Here is an 18,541-nt window from a genome sequence, read left to right on the forward strand (position 1 = left end):
ATTTTTATAAGACCCCCCTCCTTTAAATAATAAATATGACAGTCTTTTGCCCAAAATTTGTCCCACAGAATAAAACTATTTTGATGGAAAGGCATCTTCCCATCCAAATCACCTTAAACAAGGTCTTCATGGCCAAGCATACTTTTCACTGGAACAAAGGCTGTGAGTTCTCCTCTTTCCTTCCACAGGACAAGGAGGAGGACTTTAAGACAGTGATTTTGGAGGGATTGGAGATGGCCAAGAATCAGGTGAGGGTGGCTGTTTCATGCTTATGATATGGCAGTAAAAGTTGCCAAATATGGAGACACAAACCCAGGTCTGAATGTCAACAAGTACAAGAGAGGTAAACAGGAAGGAAGTCTTTTTCAAGGGTAGACTGGTGAAGTCAAAGGAGAAATCATTTGTATGGAAATGTTTGACTTTATTTAATATTGAGACACAGATAGTTCTCATTAAGAGCATCAGAAACTCTGAATCAAGTGTATTCTTCTTGGTCAAGAGCGTAATAAGTCCTTCTCTTAAAGGCTCATCTTGGTAGGAATATAAACAAAAGGTTACCCCATAGTTCTCTTACATTTGGAAGTTTGCTATATAGAGGGTGCAAGGGTATTCATTTCCCTTCATGACAAAGTCATCTCTGTATGCCTTTTATTGCTGAATTGCAGTTTGATTTAGGGGATTAGAGGTGGTATGGTACCAGTAATTGAGTAATGGTGGAAATGTGAAAGTCAGTCACAGGATTCTCATTGGTGCCAGTGTCATAGTTAAGAAAGAAAGAAAGATAGTTTTATATATCCTATAATCTAGACTGGAACCTAAATAATTGCTAGGAAGCAAACTTAAGTGATAGCTGTTAAGTTTTTTGGTTTTTGACCAGAGATGATGAAGAAGTAGGTGATCTTTTCTTGGTTTGCTCCTGGACTCTTCCATTTTAACATATATTTTTAGTTTGGTGCAAAAGTAATTGCGGTTTGGGACCATGAATTTTAAATCATTATAACTAGGTTCAAAGAAATCTTTATTAAAACAATATAGGAACCATTACAATCAACACATTTTTGCCAATGAGAAATGTTTGTTTATTCCTGTAGCATAACAACCCATGCTTCCAAATTTGATGAACTCTTGGAAAGCATTTTCTGCATCCTGCTAGTTGTGGAAGCAGTTTTCCTGCAAAACGTTGCTGAGATGCCTAAAGAAGTGGTAGTTGGTTGGCAAGAAGTCAGGTGAATATGGCAGATGAGGCAAAATTTCATAGCCCAATTAGTTCAACTTTTGAAGCGTTGGTTGTGCGACATGCGGTCCACTGTTGTGATGGAAAAGAATTGGACCCTTTCTGGTGGCCAATGCCGGCTGCAGGCATTGCAGTTTTTGGGGCATCTCATTGATTTGCTGAGCATACTTTTCAGATGTAATGGTTTCACCTGGATTCAGAAAGCTGTAGTGGATCAGACTGGCAGCAGACCACCAAACAATGATGATGACTATTTTTTGGTGCAAGTTTGGCTTTGGGAAGTGCTTTGGAGCTGCTTCTCAGTCCAGCCACTGTGCTGGTCATCGCCTGTTTTCATATAAAATCCACCTTTTTTGGCACACGTCACAATCCGATCGAGAAATGGTTCATTATTGTTGCATAGAATAGAGAAGATGACACTTCAAAACGACGATTTTTAGTATTTTTTTCACTCAGCTCATGAGGCACCCATTTCTTGAGCTTTTTCACTTTTCCAATTTGCTTCAAATGCCGAACGACCATAAAATGGTCAACGTTGAGTTCTTGGGCAACTCTTACAGTTGTAAGAGGATTAGCTTCAATGATGCTCTCAATTGATCATTATCAATTTCCGATGGCTGGCCATTGCACTCCTCATCTTCAAGGCTCTAGTCTCCTTTGCAAAACTTCTTGAACCATCACAGCACTGTTTCGGCACTGTATGTTCGTCAGCAGTTCCTGGGCCAAATGCATTGTTGATGTTGTGTGTTGTCTCTGCTGCTTTATAACCTATTTTGAACTCAGAAAATCACTCAAATTTGATTTTTTGTCTAACATCATTTCCACAGTCTAAAATAAACAGCAAGTAAGTCATTAGCAAAAAAAAGTGAGAAATGTGCTTAAAATGATGTATAACATAACCACATTTATTTAAGAATGTATTCCAATATAAAACTGCAAATTTCAACAATGCAAAAACCGCAATTACGTTTGCACCAACCTAATTTCCTTTTTCAGGATTTTACTTTAAAATAAGCAACAAGCTTGAGAGCACATAGAAGAAAATAAGCTGGATTTTGTATCTGCTTGACCCACTAAGAAACTAGTGATACTAAATTATTAGGTAAACAATGAAAGTTTCTGAGCAACATCTGATCTTAGAAGGCAAACTCCATTTGTTAATATGACAGATTATAATTCTTCTTCCTAAGTCTTCATGATTCCTTTCTTCTGTCTAGTTCATTGCTTATTTTCATTATCTTTATTTAGTGTGGTATTGTATCTGTGATTCTGCCCAAGTTCAACCAACCTCAGTTCTCTCATATCTTTCTCTAGACAGAATGATGTCTGTAGCTATGTTTGTGTAATTCAGGTGGCTTCTCAAACTACCCTCTTAATACACAAATTATTTGTGTTTATATTTAGTTGGCAGAGTTTTCACATACCTTCTCATTTGAATTCTCTACTAAAAGTTAGTTTAGATTGTCCCATTTTATAAGTGAGGAACCTTTGTGTATCTTGCCCAAGGATGTCGTTAAGTATGGCAGAGCCAGCACACTAAACCAATTCCTTTGACTCCAGGTCCAGCTTTCCTCCCTATGTTGTTTAGCACAACCCAGAAGGAGAGAGCAGTGTCTCTCCTGAGGGATACCTTCCTTTCTCTGTGATGCAGTATTGACAGTAATTATTCACTTTGGATACTGCTACCATCATGGCAAATTTAGGCTATCTAGATAAAAGGGAATTAACTATTTATAATAAAAGGGGATATAAAATGTATAGAGCACTTTGTTCCTTTTTTCTGTAGTCATTTTGTGACCTAGTCCTTGGTTACAGTAGTGAGGGTTCAGAAACCTGGGAGCTTTTTGAGTAAATACAAAGCACAACATAAAACTTTTATGTTTGACTCTATTCCTGTTCAAAGCGATTTCTGTTAACTAAGCTTATCTGTGCATTCTAGTTGGGAACTATTACTACAGTGTTAAGACTGCTCCATATAAAACTAAGAAATGGCAGTAAAAGGTCTCAGAAGCACCAAGGGTTTTGATCAGGTCAGGAGTAGAAACGTAATGTCATTTGTATTCATTTCTTGACCAACTGCCAATGTTTATATGTTTTTAATTTTTCTAACCACACTGTCTGTTAATACCAGTTCACTTTTTGTTTTCTGCAGAAAAATCCAGAGGAAGACAACTCAGGGAGAACGTTGGGTTGGGAGCCAGGGCAACTGCTGCTCACCATCTGCACCGTGCGCAGCATGGAGCAGCTCCTGCCGTTCTTCAATGTGCTCAGTCAAGTCTTCAACAGCAAAGTCACAAGCCGATGTGGAGGACACTCAGGGAGTCCTATCCTCTACTCAAATGTCTTCCCTAATAAGGACATGAAACTGGAGAACCACAAACCATGTTCCAGCAAAGCCAGGCAAAAAATAGAAGAGATGGTAGAAAAAGATTTTCTGGAAGGGATGATAAAAACTTGAGCACCACCGGTGGTTCCATTTAACTTATATGTAAATGTAATTATTTAAAACACATACACTGCTCTGCATTGTATAGTTTTTCCTTTTTTGTATGTAACAGAACACATTTCAGGTTGTATTTAATTTAAATATTTGTATATAAGAGCAAATGTCTGAATGTGGCCTGAATCAAGTTTAAATATTGTTGGCTCATACTGATTATGGTGCCTAAGAGAGCTATATATATATACACATGTAAAGTCCATTGTTTTTATTGTCCTGAGTTGTCTTAAACCTGCAAAATATACACTACCCATTTTTTTTTTCCATTGGTTTCAGGCTTGGTTTAATTAAGATTGGTTGGGGATTTTTCTCTTTTCCTTAGTAACCATGTTCTGGTATCAGTGTGGTGTTCCTTCTCCATCGGAGGCTGGAAAACGTATTATAATTAGTTTTTTTCCCACATACCTTCACCAAGAGCAGTGAAGAATAACTGAAGGCTGGACCATGCATCCTTATAAGTCTCAGTATGGAAGAGGGATGGACAACCCCCTCTTCACACCTCTGAGTTCCTGATGGCATTAGTCATATAGATTAGTCATATAGGTAAGTCATCTAATAATCTTTCTTAAAACTCTGCAATGGAAAAACTAGTTGTATAAAGTCTTCTCTGCCCTCTCCATTTGTATCAGCAATGGGGGATGCTGCAAAACATCATTTTGCTCATGTGATGGTGATGGCAAAGATATCACAAGGAGTTGGTAATAAGATTTAATTTTCCAGTAGTCTGCATGAATTGTTCCCCACATAAAACTGTACAGTTAGTGACTGAATTGTATACTTAAGCCCCAGTATTTTATATTAGTGAGCCTGAAATTAGAGGTAAATTTGTTTAACAAGTGTAAGGCTTACCTATTCACAAAGAATTATTCTGGTAGTGTTTAAGAAAAACAATCAGATCTAGAGACAATCCAGTACGCTGCATTGTAAGCATTATGATTATAAATCTCTTAGTAGGGCCATTATTATTGACAGTTTGTAAAGACTTGTAAAAAGTCCAGTTTCTCAAGAATATGAAAATTATCTTCAGAAACCTGGTTGGGGTCTTTCTCCAATTCCTCCAGCCAGCTGAAATACTGCCAAGCTCACTTCATGTGCAAGGTGATCTGCACTTTCCTGCAAATTACATTAAAAGAGATTAGATGAGAAAGACATAGCATGTGTCTAACATGGGCAAGACCATGTTACTTGGAATTCTGGGGAAGAGAGGGGTGATTCTTGATTTTGTTTCACTAACAAATTCCAATGAAAACCTTTTTTCATCTTTCAGTAACAAATTCCAAGGCCCTTAAATAAATGGAAAACAGATGAAATTCTTCTAAAGGTAAGTTTTTAATCAATTCAGATTATAAAAATAGCTATCATTCCAAAACTGAAAAAATTCAATAAAACCTTAGTCCACAATTGGCCTAACAGTAAGTAAGTATTACTGCCTCTGTTGCCATCTCCTCATCCATCATGGATATTCATTAGACTCTAAGATGGCTTAAGCTTCTGGAAGAAAGCTGCCAAATGTCTCCTCCTGATTCCCTATTCAGCACGTTTAGTCTGCCATGGCTTTGCAGATACTTTAAGGAGTATGTGAAGAGGCCAAATAATAAAAATCCAGACCACAGGTCTTGACCCCTATCAGGGAAACAGGCACCAAAGTAAAGCTGTCATTTAAAGGAAATATTTTGAAAAACAAATCAAGAGTTCAGAATGCTATCAGTTGACTTAGAAATGAACTATAAAGCTGGTTGTTTTCATAATGTCACAAGATTATATTTTTAAAAGAAAAGGATCATCTATCTCATAGTGCATAAACTAAGTATGTATTAGTTATTCCTGCCATGGTTAAAAATATGACACTTTCAGAAGTCTAGAATAAGTCAAAAATATTTGGGGAAATAAACTGAGTGGGTCTAATTTTGTTCAATTTTATAATTACTGCTGGTGAAAATAATTTTGTAGCTTAATGTGAACCTAAAAGGCTCAACAAAATAAAGCCTAATCATCGTAGTGAGATTCTAAAAACTATTAAAATAGTTTGCCTCTGTATCACCTAATATTAGGCTCTTTTTCAATAGAACTATCCCAGCTTACTTGTGAGTCTGCTTCTGCATATACTCGGACGACATCTTCTGTACCAGAGGGCCGGACAAAAGCTCGGGAAAGCTTGTACTTCTTCACCAGGTCATTGATTGCCTCCTGTAATCCTGGGGGTGTAACTGCTTGTCTTTCGGCATTGGTAGTGCTAATAACTCTCCTGTCTGCAACCTAAGTGCAAGCATTTCATATTTGTTATATATTACACTTCCTTTCAGAAGCTTAACCTGTTAAACATAAATTCTACGAAAAGTGCCAGACTAAATATAAAATTACATTAAAATTTCTTATTTCTCCAAGATCAGGGTAATTAATTTCAACATTTGTACAACTCTTCTTTTTCTTCAATCTATAAAGAATTACCTTTGACAAAAAATATTTCCACAAATGCTTAGAGTTACCACTACTAAGATAATGGCCAGTAAATATGACATGACTTTAAGTCCCATATCACACATAAAAACAGGATAAGTGGTAGCCCATTATATAAGAAGGCCGATAAGAATCTCTTAAAATATGCCAAAAATAATCAGAACAATCAACAGCCATTTTTTAGTACCTCCAATTGTCTTTCACAAATTCTGTTGGTGAATGTGTAAACTGGCATAAACATGTACAGAAATCAGTGAGCAATTTATCTGAATTCTCTCCCTCAGGAAGTATTCTGTGAACTAAACATAATGCAGAGTAAGTACTTTCACTTGAAATGACGGGATCTGAGTTTTGCTTCAAAATAATGTTGGGGCCAGGCGCAGTGGCTCACACCTGTAATCCTAGCACTTTGGGAGGCCAAGGGAAAAGGATCACTCAAGCTCAGGAGTTCGAGACCAGCCTGGGCAACACAGTGAGACCTCGTCTCTAAATAAAATACCCAAAAGAGTATTGGGAGGGGGCATGGAGAATGTATAGGGCAATAACTGAAATCTGCTGAAGCTGGGTACACAAAGTTCATTATGTTGTTTCTCTACATTTATATCTGTTTTTAATTCTCCATAATAAAATCTCTTTAAAAATGTGATGCAGTCATTCATATTATTTATTATATAATAAAGCTGGAAACCAAATACTTCTCAAACAATAGAATGTTAAGTAAATGAACTTACTCTATAATTTTTTTCAGCTGTAAGATAATACCGTTAGATATCATAAGACCTTCTTTTTTTTGAGATAGCATCTCACTCTGTCGCCAGGCCGGAGTACAATGGCATGATCTCGGCTCACTGCAACCTCCACCTCCCGGGTTCAAGTGATTCTCCTGCCTCAGCCTCCTGAGTAGCTGGAACTACAGGTGTGCGCCATCACACCCAGCTAATTTTTGTATTTTTAGTAGAGACAGGGTTTCACCATGTTGTCCAGGCTGGTCTCAATCCCTTGACCTCATGATCTGCCCACCTTGGCATCCCAAAGTGCTGGGATTTCTGGCATGAGCCACTGCACCCGGCCCACAAGGCCTTATTTTCTGTGTATCATGTGTGTATGTATAGAATGAAATAGGAAACATTTGTCAGTGAGACATAGAATTGGGATAATAGGTTTTACTTAGCTAATATTCAAAAAAGTTATTTTAAAGTTTCTCTCACACCTGAACTTTAAGTTGTCTGTTTGGAAGATCTGTATAGAGAGCATCCCACTGTTGCACAGTCAAGCCCTTCAGAGCCAAGATTGCCTCAATCACCAGCATGTCAGAAATAGCATCACCAGCTGCCTGCAAAATGGGGAAACAAATGGAAGAAACCACTTAACACAAGCAAATCTTGGAAATGGATGTTTTTCTTAGAAAACCAATCACAGTACAGGTTGAACATCCTTAATCTGAAACATGTTGAGGGCCAAAATAACGTCACAAGTGAAAAATTCCACACCTGGCCTTCCGTGATAGGTCAGTCATGTGGGTATACAACTGCCAGGTGTGGTGGCACACACCTACAGTCCCAGCTACTCAGGAGGCTGAGATGGGATGATTACTTGAAGCTAGGAGTTTGAGGCTGCAGCGTGCTGTGATAATGCCTGTGAACATCCAGTGCACTCCAGCCTGGGCAACACAGCAAGACCTTGTCTCTTAATAAAAAAACAAATGCACTCCTGACCTCACTGTCAGGAATTCAAAACCAGCCTGGCCAACACGGTAAAACTCCATCTCTACTAAAAATATAAAAATTAGCAAGGTGTGGTAGTGGGCACCTGTAATCCCAGCTACTCAGGAGGCTGAGGAAGAACTGCTTGAGCCCGGGAGGCAGAGGTTGCAGTGAGCCAAGACTGCGCCACTACACTCCAGCGTGGGCAATAAAGCAAGACTCCATCTCAAAATAAAACAAAAAACCCCACTAAAGGCAGGCCCACAGTTCATTCAGCATCCCCAAGGGAAAAAGACTCTGTCAGCCTCCTTCAGCTATGATATATCGTTTCCATGCATGCCAGATATGTATCATATTTTTTACTATTAAATACTTGTGTGTGAATAAGTATAAAAAATGTTGCTTATTGACAGCATATAAATTCAGAGTCAGGAATGATGGTGATGCCAAACAACCACAGACTGTCCAATGGATGGCTGAGAGTGACACCTTTGCTTTCTGATGGTTCAGTAGACACAAACTTTGTTTCATGCACTAAATTTGCAGTATTCTATAAAACCTTTAATCTTATGTAACATATATGAAACAAAAGAATTTAGTGTTTTCGACTTGAGTGCCACACCCAAGATGTCACATTATATATATGCAAATATCCCAAAATCCAGTGAATCTGGAACCCAAAACACTTCTAGTCCCAAGCATTTTGGATAAGAGATATTCAGCCTATATCCTATGCTTTCTCACATGCAGCATGATTAACTGAAGTGTTTTTGTGGATGGATAAATATGAACAATGAGATGGAGATCTCCATGGAAGACAATGAAAGGTGTAACAAAGAATACTGAAACTAGCTCTTGAGAAACTTGCCTTTAGTACTCCTTATCTATAAAATGAAATTAGACTGGATAACTCTAAGGCTCAGCCTAACATTCCATCACTCATTTTTCTTTATAATTACATCCCTTTTGAGATATTACCCCACAATGATAGAAAGCATCAAGATAAAATGGAGAAATATGAGCTTTGGTATAAGATATAACTGAAGATAGATCTCTGTTTCTTCACTTATAAAAGGGAATTACAGTAACACCTCTCCCTGTGTTACTGCAAGGATTACACAGTAAGGTATATGAAGTGTCCAATGTGTGCAAGACAGTCAAATAACTGAATCGCTTTCCTCTACCCTGAGTACTGCTTTTCCACTGCCAACGACACTCCAACCCCAATCCCAACTAACCCACATGTATGTCCTTTGTCAATGAGACAACTAGTTATTTTTTTTTTCTTTTTGAGACGGAGTCTCACTCTGTCGCCCAGGCTGGAATGCAGTGGCACGATCTCGGCTCACTGCAAGCTCTGTCTCCCGGGTTCATGCCATTCTCCTGCCTCAGCCTCCAGAGTAGTTGGGACTACAGGTGCCCGCCACCATGCCCAGCTAATTGTATTTTTAGTAGAGACGAAATAGTCACCCTGTTAGCCAGGATGGTCTCGATCTCCCGACTTCGTAATCTGCCGCCTCGGTCTCCCAAAGTGCCGGGATTACAGGCATGAGCCACCGCACCTGGCCTGACAACCAGTTATTTTTACTTAATTTCCTCGAGGTTTGGTTAAAAAAAAATAATAATATGTATGTATACACTGAGTAGCTGAATCTGTGATCCTAGGTAGAAGCTACTCAATATACTTGAAATTTCCCATCATAAGATGTAGGGGAAGGGAAGCATATTAAAAAATGTTCTGTCATTCCATTTCATTATAAATCTCAACTGAATATACCACTATTGCAAGGAAGCCACCAGGCCAGGACGTCTCTAATTTTGTATGCACCCACACTCTGTTCTATCCATCTTCTGAATAAAGTAAAGGTAACCAAGAGTCCACTGCCCCATCAGTTCTGACCTGGTTAAACAAGTCAATAATGTTTTCAAGCATCTTAGCAGCTTTTCTTTTCTTATCTTCCAGTTGTGCTGATTGTTTTATCTTCATTTCAACAGCTGTACTAAACAGTGCCTGCAGCAAAAGCATATAAAATCAGTCTCAAAACACTATCCAAAACCTAGTCATAAATACTATTATTCTAGCTAACCCACTTTTCCCTCCTTGTCAATCTGGAGAAACTGAGGGGAAAAATAGTGGCAGCCTTAAAATGTATGAAATTAATGTAAGATCACATTAAAACCCAGAGGATAGTACTAGGGGAAAAATTTTATTTGTGGATTACATAACTGGCTATAAAAATTTAAACATCTGATTACAAAGAAAACACCACCTTGACAAGAGGCGAACACACACAATAAGTTCATGTTTTCCCTTCAACCAGCTAAGTCATTTCTGTGCAACCAGGTTACTTAGAGCCTGTCTGTATCCTTTACACTTTGAAGGAAATAATTCATTGCGACTAGTACAGTTTTATTCTAAAACTTAAGGGTATGAGCTAGGCAAAATTAAGAGTTCCTAGTATTTATCAAAATATGGGAAATAATATGATGGCTAGTCATTAAAATATATAATTCATCATGCTCCTCAAGAGTCTTACCTCATTTGGAAATACCTTACCCATCTTTTTTATTGCCTTCTAGAGGCCTAATACTGAGCAAGATTAGCATACTATGCTCAACTACTTGATGAAATACATTTTTCTTGATAAAATAAGGCACAGGCTAGTCACCTGTTTTTGTGAAGTTTTACTGGAACACAACCACACCCATTCATTTAAGCTAGATCAGCAGAGTTGAGCAGCTGTAACAGAGACCTTATGGCCTGAAAATCCAAAAATATTTAGTCTACCCTTTAGAAAATAATTTACCAACTTCTCCATTAGATCACTAAAGTTATATCTTAATTGCATTTTGCAGGAACTTATTTTTCCCCTTTTTATATTTATGCCCTCCAAAAGCCAATTTAAATTAATGAGGAAAATTATTCGGCTTAGATTCAAATGTTCTGATAGCCACCTCAAGTGCATTCATTAAATGAGGTGAGTATAAAAACATTTTTAAAATATTCTGAAATTATGAATCTACAAAAAACTACTTAACTATACACTTTAAAATGTAATTTTATGTAAAATATAAATTGAAACATTTTATATGCCTATCACTAGTTACCTTAAATTCATTTTCATTTCTTATTAATTATCAACTTTCCAACACTTTGCAATTCACCATAGCGACTGAATTTTTCTTTTCCTCTCCTATGGCCAGCCGAAAAGTGCATAGACAACATGCTTATAACAAAATTAAGAACTGTAAAATTAAAAAAAAAACTATTCAAAACACCTTAGTGTATCTCTTCACATTGAAAGAAGAATCATTACCAAGTAAAAGAGTATCACAGTTTCATAATACATCAATATATGAGATAACCAAAGGATCTTTTTGTCACATCCAATTATTTCAACACAGTACAATATTACCTATTATTACCTCCCAGATACAGAAATCTCATTATAAAGAAAAGTGCCACCTAAGGCCAACTGTAATTAAGAGAACTTACAGTGCCATGCCCATTTGCTTCAAAATAAACTCCAATGTCAAACTCTTGAGCCTTGTGGTGCAAATGTTTTACACCAGTCTTAGTGCAATAGACAGGTACCTATAACACATGTATTTAAAGAAATACAGCAATTACTCAGATGTCAAATGTTCCCTGCATACCGAGTATCCCAGAGACACAAAGGGGATCAAAACATACTGGGGCCGAGTCCAGTGAGGAAGACGATTAAGCATTAAAATACAAAATGGTATGTATACAATGGGAATGTGAACCCACTCTGGAAGCATGGGTCCAGGGGTAAAGCACGGTGAGAGAGATGAGGGTCTCCTTATAAGACACGAAAGATTACAAGTGGGGGCGTGACATGACCTAACAGTTTTAGAAAGCTGTTTAGCTACAGTGTGGAGAATAGCTTAGAGCAGAATTGCAAGTTTTTTCTGTAACAGGCCAGACAGTAAATATTTTAGGCTTTGCAGGTCATATGGTCTCTGTCACAATTATTCTGCCATTACAGTGCAAAAGCAGCCACAGACCATACATAAACAAATCAACATAGCTCTATTCCAATAAAACTTCGTTTACAAATAGCGGCAAGTTCAATGAGAAGGTTAAGAAATGGAATCAGGAGGCTTCTAGGACTAATCCCAGTAAGAAATAGTGGCTGGATCAGCAACAGTGAATAGGGAAAGTCAAGAATGGATGGATCTGAGAGAGCTTTAAGAATGGTTAAGGAAAGACTGATAGTAGAAAAACTGCAAAAGAAAGATCAGCATTCGATTGGATGTAGGAGACCTCAGGAATGGCAAGAGCTAAAAATATTTCATCTGGAAGACAGTGAGTTGAGAAGTAACAGTTTCTTAAACTAGGTTATTTTATCTGTAATAAATGTTTAAGACAGAAAATGAAAATACTAAAGCAATAACCCAAGTACTGTGAAATAACCCAATCCCTGTGAAAGGCAGGCAAATGGGTCCCAGATGGAATCCCTTGAATGAGCTTATTATAACCATACATTAAAATCAGGTCATAAACTAGCAGCCTCAAGATATATTTCGTTTTGCTCAGCCACTGTTTCTTTTTTAGGCTTTTTTCCTGGTATACATGTAAATTTTCAGTCAGACACTGTTTCTTTTTTAAAAAGTTGGAAATTCACATGAAAATTCAGATTTCCTGCTTCTCTTGAAGAGTGTGACTACAGTTGACATCATCTGGCACACTTCCCTGTTTTTAGCCACCTGCTGCCCTCATTCACTTTACCTGTCCAAATTCTGCAGGAATCTGACTTTATAATTCCTGCTTTCTAGAGAATGGAAAGGTAACTAAAACTAGTATAAATGCCAGAACTTGAAACGAGGTACAAAAAAGTTGGAGAACTGCTCGTTAATGAGAAAATATAGGCAAACAGGCTTCCAGTTTTGTCCATGAACCCTGGTAACTCTCCGATCAAGCAGTGTGGTGCCAAGGGTGGTCATCTGGTGGACACCAGAGAAATAATTAGAAACAGAAATCTCCCACCACTCCAGAAAACCTCTCCAAAAAAAAAGGGCAAGAAACAGTTTTATTACTGAATAAGTATTAAGCCAACTGATGTTCAATCACAAGCTAATTTGCTAAGAGATAGCAAAGATAAATGCTCACTCTTTAATATAACCAGCAGACACATTCCAATCCAATTTCCAAAGATAAAAGATGGCTAATGACAAAAATTCTCTCCTTGACCAAACTTTAGTCAGGCTCACCTAAGCCTGACTAGGCATTGTCCTTAGGCTTGTCTTCCAATAGCCCGATTTTAATAAGAGTCATGCTAAGTGAGCTTAGCGAGAATCCCTCATCCTGATATATGACCACTCGGGACATCTGATCTGAGTTCTTATTCTCCACCATCCCCCAGGTAGTATGTGACCGCGCTGGCCTACCTTCAGCAAAAGTCCTGTTAGATCAGTTTAGCCAAAATACCACCCACTTACCCTCATGTTTCCTCTCAGTAATTTTTCATCCACTGGCCACCACCTGTCCCCACACACCCTGCTCCTTGGCTATAAAACCCCACTTTTCCTTACTATATTTGGAGTTGAGCCCAGTCTTTCTCCTATCACTGCAAAACTCCATCACATTAGTCCCTGTACCTATCACAACAGTCCTGAATCAAGTCTGCTTTACCATTTTAACAAGTGTTATGAATTATTTTTTCTTTAACACTAGTCCTCAAACAGGAAAACTTGACAACACCATTTGTCACACATGTCTATCCTAAACTTACCTGGTAATAGGGATGGCCACCTGTGTTAACCGCCCTTCTCTAAGGGAGTAATAAAGCTTTTCGTACCTCTGTGACAGGTAGATAGTTACAAATTGGACCCAAACACCTAAGTTAAACTCTCCTGCGACTGGGAGATAGGTGAGCTATCTTCCTTGATGTTTATATTTGAAGTTGGTGACTCTAGGACCTTAAACAAAAATATTCCTGAGCTGTAACACTGGCTTATTAGGCCCTTAGAAATATTTACATTCATTACAAAGGTGCAGAGAAAGAATTCACAAGTTTTCTAAAGGAAAACTCCAAGAAAAGGAAAGAAGTTTTCCTTTTTTCATCAAGGAAACTAAATTTTTTCTTATTTATTTCTCTTTACCTTTACATGAACAGCAGCTCAGCTTCATGCACTACAACGTAATCACTTTTATGAAGGCAGTATCTTCCTCACAGAAACATGATACTAATTAAGAAACTACCAGAAAACAAAAATGGTTCAATACCTTCATAACTTCAAGATACATATTAATTCAGAAACTACCAGAAAACAAAAATGGTTCAATACCTTCATAACTTCTTCAAGATACCGTGTTGAACTTCCATTTGCATATGCAGTTTGTACAACACCAATATTCAAACTTTCTCCAATCTAGACAAAAACAGTGATACTTAACTTGCCATCAAAAGTATCGTCTACGAAAACAAATATAATGAGTTCTAAAGGCTAACAAAATTATCAGTCAGTTTAGTTGCGCCTTAGTTTATGCCATAAATGTCTGACTGAAAATTCACATGTATACCAGGAAAAAAGCCTAAAAGACATTTGAGCACTATTTAAAGCAATTCTATGAGAAATCCTCTTTTAAGAAGCCTGTATCTCCTGATCCTCACCTCTTTAATTTTTTAAATAAAAGTATCTGGCCAGGCACAGTGGCTCATGCCTGTAATCCCAGCACTTTGGGAGGCCAAGGTGGGTGGATCAACTGAGGTCAAGAGTTCGAGACCAGCCTGGCCACCATAGTGAAACCCCATCTCTACTAAAAATACAAAAATTAGCCAGGTGTGGTGGCATGCACCTGTAATCCTAGCTACTTGGGAGGCTGAGGCAGAAGAATTGCTTGAGCCCAGGAGGCAGAGGTTGCAATGAGCCGAGATCGCGCCCCTGCACTCCAGCCTGGAAATTTCCAGTTATGTTGTGTACTTAAAGCTAGCCTGAGATTTATTTCTAATATAGCAAAATGAAACAAATCTCACATTACTAAGCTTATCATAATCAGTTAATATATCAGATGATGAGATTTCCTCTTAGAATTTAGGACTTTTATGGAGTGACCACAGAACTCTCATCAAAGTTTCAATTATGATGGAAGCAAAACTTCCTAAAGCTTCAAATCACAAAACTCGGCCAGTATAAGGACGAAAAGAGTACCTTCAAGTTCCAAAGCCTCAAATGTTCAAATGACTGGGTATTACCACTGCTCTTTTTTGAATTTTCTGCCCATTAATATAAAGAATTCGTCATAAATTTTGCCTTTCTGACAAATAACAATAAAATATGGAACTATTTCACTAAGTCTTGTTTTAGAGGGTAGCCAATCCCCCCACCATACCTCCACCAGGAGCTCTTTAAGGAAACTGCTAATTAACGTTGCTATCTTGTCTCCATCTATGAGATGAAAGTGGCCATCTGCATCATGGTAGTAATAAACAATTCTGTCTGCATCTCCATCAAAAGAACAGCATCTTTCATTGGACTTAATTTCCATTCCTAGCACACAGGATAATTTACATGCATTTCAGTCTAAGAATTTATTATAAAGAGTTTTAGAATTTTCTCTTAAATTTATCCTCCTAAAAATCAATGTCTTAATCTTTAACTAGTATATAATCTTTAAATAGTACATAGTTTATCAGTGATTTTTACAGGTCAAATTCTTTCACTGCAAAGTGAAAAAAGGAGCATTCAAAACCTATGCTGAAATTTGCTATACTACTATTATAAAATTCCATTTTATAAGCAGGTTGGTTTGGCTAGACAGGTATCCCATAAAATTTTTTTGAAAGCTACATTTCTGAATGTAATTTACCTAGCACCGTGATCTCCTTTACATAGAAGAAATAATCAGCACTAGATGAGGTATGTGCTTTAATTCTACAGAAATGATTTTTATTTGTTCATACCACCAATAAAAAGAAACACTGGTAATTAAGAGCAAAGAATTATAACTTTGAGAGATAACTGGCTTATGAAATTTACATAAAGTTGCTGAAATCTCAGCAATTGTAGCATCAAATTTATTGGAAAATTTGGCTATTCCTTAGCCATGACAGCAGCAGAGTGACAAATCCAACATGAGGCAACTAAGAAGTAAAAGGCTTTTGTCAGGGATGGGATCATAAGATTGACGAAAGGACATGATGCAAGCTTCAGGAAAGCAAGGACTATGGTTTTGTTCATACTGTAGTCCCAAAGCCTAGAGCATAGAGAGTAAGAGCTCAGTATTTAATAAATGGATAAATAAGTGGCAGAACTGAACTGTCAAGTAAATGTCAAAACAAGCAATTTAATGAAAAGGAGCTCAAATTGGTTGACTACACTGACATTTTAAATGCTTATTAAGTAAGGCATAATAACATGAATGAATGAGGCAACTGGATGATGAAGTCTGTAGAGTTCTAGAATGCATGTCCTATTTAAGGGGGGCAGCATCTATCTGACTGCAGTGGACTAATGCCATGTGTGAACATTTTCTGATTTTGGTAAAGAGATGCTAGAGATTCCAATATGTAAGAGAAGTCACGGAATTTTTAAACAGTGGCACACAGACAAACACACAAATGCAGCCAAACAAAACATAACTGCAAGTCAGGTTTGTCCTAAGCAAATAATGTAGGGTCTATAATGCAGATAAATCCAGAACACCTCTTACTACAACTAAAATCTGAAGAAAAGTTCCTCCTCCTACTCTGCACTGAGTGGAAAACACTGATTACTAACAACTGTATAAGCAGTTACATTCGCTTTCCAAAGTATATCTAATTCAGACAAGGTATCTAATAATACTTACTATGCTACCCTCTAGATCTGATTCTCCAAAAGGGATCCCCAGACAAGCACCGTGAACAAAGCCTGCAAACTTGATAGAAATGCAAATTTCTAGGCCGGGCGCGGTGGCTCAAGCCTGTAATCCCAGCCCTTTGGGAGGCCGAGACGGGCGGATCACGAGGTCAGGAGATCGAGACCATCCTGGCTAACACGGTGAAACCCCGTCTCTACTAAAAAATACAAAAAACTAGCCGGGCGAGGTGGCGGGCGCCTGTAGTCCCAGCTACTCGGGAGGCTGAGGCAGGGGAATGGCTAAACCCGGGAGGCGGAGCTTGCAGTGAGCTGAGATCCGGCCACTGCACTCCAGCCTGGGTGACAGAGCGAGACTCTGTCTCAAAAAAAAAAAAAAAATGCAAATTTCTATCATATGCAAATCCTATGCCAGACCTCTAGAAACTCAGAAGTGGAGCCCAGGAATCTGTGCTAACAAGCCCTCAAAGTGATTCTGACGCATGCCAGTTTGAGAACCACTGCTCTAGAATGCTCACACATTTCCTGAATGCCATTTCCTGACTTTGCTTTCCCCACCTGATTTCCTGTAGACTATGAGGAGTGGTGTGATTTACAGGCAGAGAGAGCAGACCATGTTTCAATTGCTCTGAGAATGGGAAGATTTCTCAGTGTCTAAATGTGGCAGAGCCAGGACTAGCTGCATGATTCTTAACTCACTTTACCACCTTCGTTTATAAGTGAGATTGGCCTCAGAGAGCATTAAAAACAAATTTTTACAGTGCTAGTACGACATACCCTGTGGAGGTTTCTGATGACTTTTCACAAAGTCAGCTCCACATAAATGATTGAGTTTCCCCTTGGACCCATCATTAAACAGCTGAACTGACAAGCCCTGTGAGAAGTAGTGTTCCATTTCCCTTAGCTTCAGGGCCCCTATGCCATTTGCACAGTCGACCTTAAGTGATCTGTATTCATCTCCACTGCAGGAAGCCTACAAAGGAAAAAGACACATGGAAGAAAAATTTCAAGTTATAAAAATAAATGTGAAATATAAAGCATATATACATATGTGCATATGTAAATATTCAGTTAACTCATCTATTTTAATTTTTATATTTTATCAATTATAATTTTATCAATTTTTAAAATTATAAAACACTAAAGTAAAATTTAAAAACACCTGGAACAATAGAAGAGTTTCGCTGATTGAACAACTGATAGCATAGAGCTTTATTAAAATTTAGTCTCAATTAACAGGGTCCCTTAAAAGTAATATTACAAGGCAGCCATTCAAATGCAAGAATAAGCACACAGACAAATGGGCAGTAATGACATGTCATCCTTTTTATAGTAGTAACATCATCAGGCAGATTTGTTTTTTTTCTAATTGTCTCCTCTCCCAGCTATCCTCACCCCAAATTTTAAGTTCTATGAGAGCAAGGGCTTTTAGTTAATTGTGCCTGGTAAGGACATACACTCAGTATTTGTTGATCAAATGAATTATACTTCTCAAATCTCTCCACATTTAACAAGCCAATATACCTAGAAGAAAATCTCAATAATAGATGCCTCAGGTATTAAGCCAATAGCACCTACATTAACTAAGATCAAATTCATCTGAATGAATACTTATGATAACCATCGTCAAGACCCCCACCATGTTTTCTTCCCCAAAGGATCTCAGAATGTACTACGTGCTTTGCCAAGTAAACACCAATGTAAGTTAGCAGGATACATAGACCAGAACCTTGAGTAGCCCTAGAGCAAAACAAAAAAGGAGATATGCAGCATTTTTGGAAAAGGAAGGAGGAGGCATGACAAAAAGATAATCTGTTCAGTAGA

General features: G+C 37.9%; 2 protein-coding genes across 5 annotated transcripts in view; one reads left to right on the forward strand and one right to left on the reverse strand.

Moving 5' to 3' along the window:
• DOPEY1 (dopey family member 1) overlaps positions 1–4,000 on the forward strand; it is a 109,712-nt gene extending 105,712 nt beyond the window's left edge. The window contains exons 39-40 of one of the 2 annotated variants that reach the window (XM_012001193.1): positions 189–248; positions 3,387–4,000. In XM_012001193.1, coding sequence (XP_011856583.1) covers positions 189–248; positions 3,387–3,692 — 366 coding nt within the window. In that variant the 3' untranslated portion in view covers positions 3,693–4,000. The remainder of the gene's footprint in view (positions 1–188; positions 249–3,386) is intronic. The other variant, XM_012001194.1, reaches the window with a different exon arrangement.
• The window catches only part of PGM3 (phosphoglucomutase 3), a 29,252-nt gene continuing 11,111 nt past the window's right edge, over positions 401–18,541 (reverse strand). Inside the window, exons 6-14 of one of the 3 annotated variants that reach the window (XM_012001190.1) lie at positions 17,495–17,690; positions 15,252–15,409; positions 14,207–14,290; positions 11,391–11,489; positions 9,795–9,905; positions 7,402–7,524; positions 5,817–5,990; positions 4,766–4,847; positions 1,655–2,002 (exon numbers count right to left, since the gene is read on the reverse strand). In XM_012001190.1, coding sequence (XP_011856580.1) covers positions 1,824–2,002; positions 4,766–4,847; positions 5,817–5,990; positions 7,402–7,524; positions 9,795–9,905; positions 11,391–11,489; positions 14,207–14,290; positions 15,252–15,409; positions 17,495–17,690 — 1,206 coding nt within the window. In that variant the 3' untranslated portion in view covers positions 1,655–1,823. Of the gene's footprint in view, positions 4,848–5,812; positions 5,991–7,401; positions 7,525–9,794; positions 9,906–11,390; positions 11,490–14,206; positions 14,291–15,251; positions 15,410–17,494; positions 17,691–18,541 lie in introns of all 3 variants that reach the window. The other 2 variants (XM_012001191.1, XM_012001192.1) reach the window with 2 other exon arrangements.

The sequence above is a fragment of the Mandrillus leucophaeus genome, unplaced genomic scaffold, assembly GCF_000951045.1.
Source record: "Mandrillus leucophaeus isolate KB7577 unplaced genomic scaffold, Mleu.le_1.0 Scaffold652, whole genome shotgun sequence".
NCBI classification, from domain to species: domain Eukaryota; kingdom Metazoa; phylum Chordata; class Mammalia; order Primates; family Cercopithecidae; genus Mandrillus; species Mandrillus leucophaeus.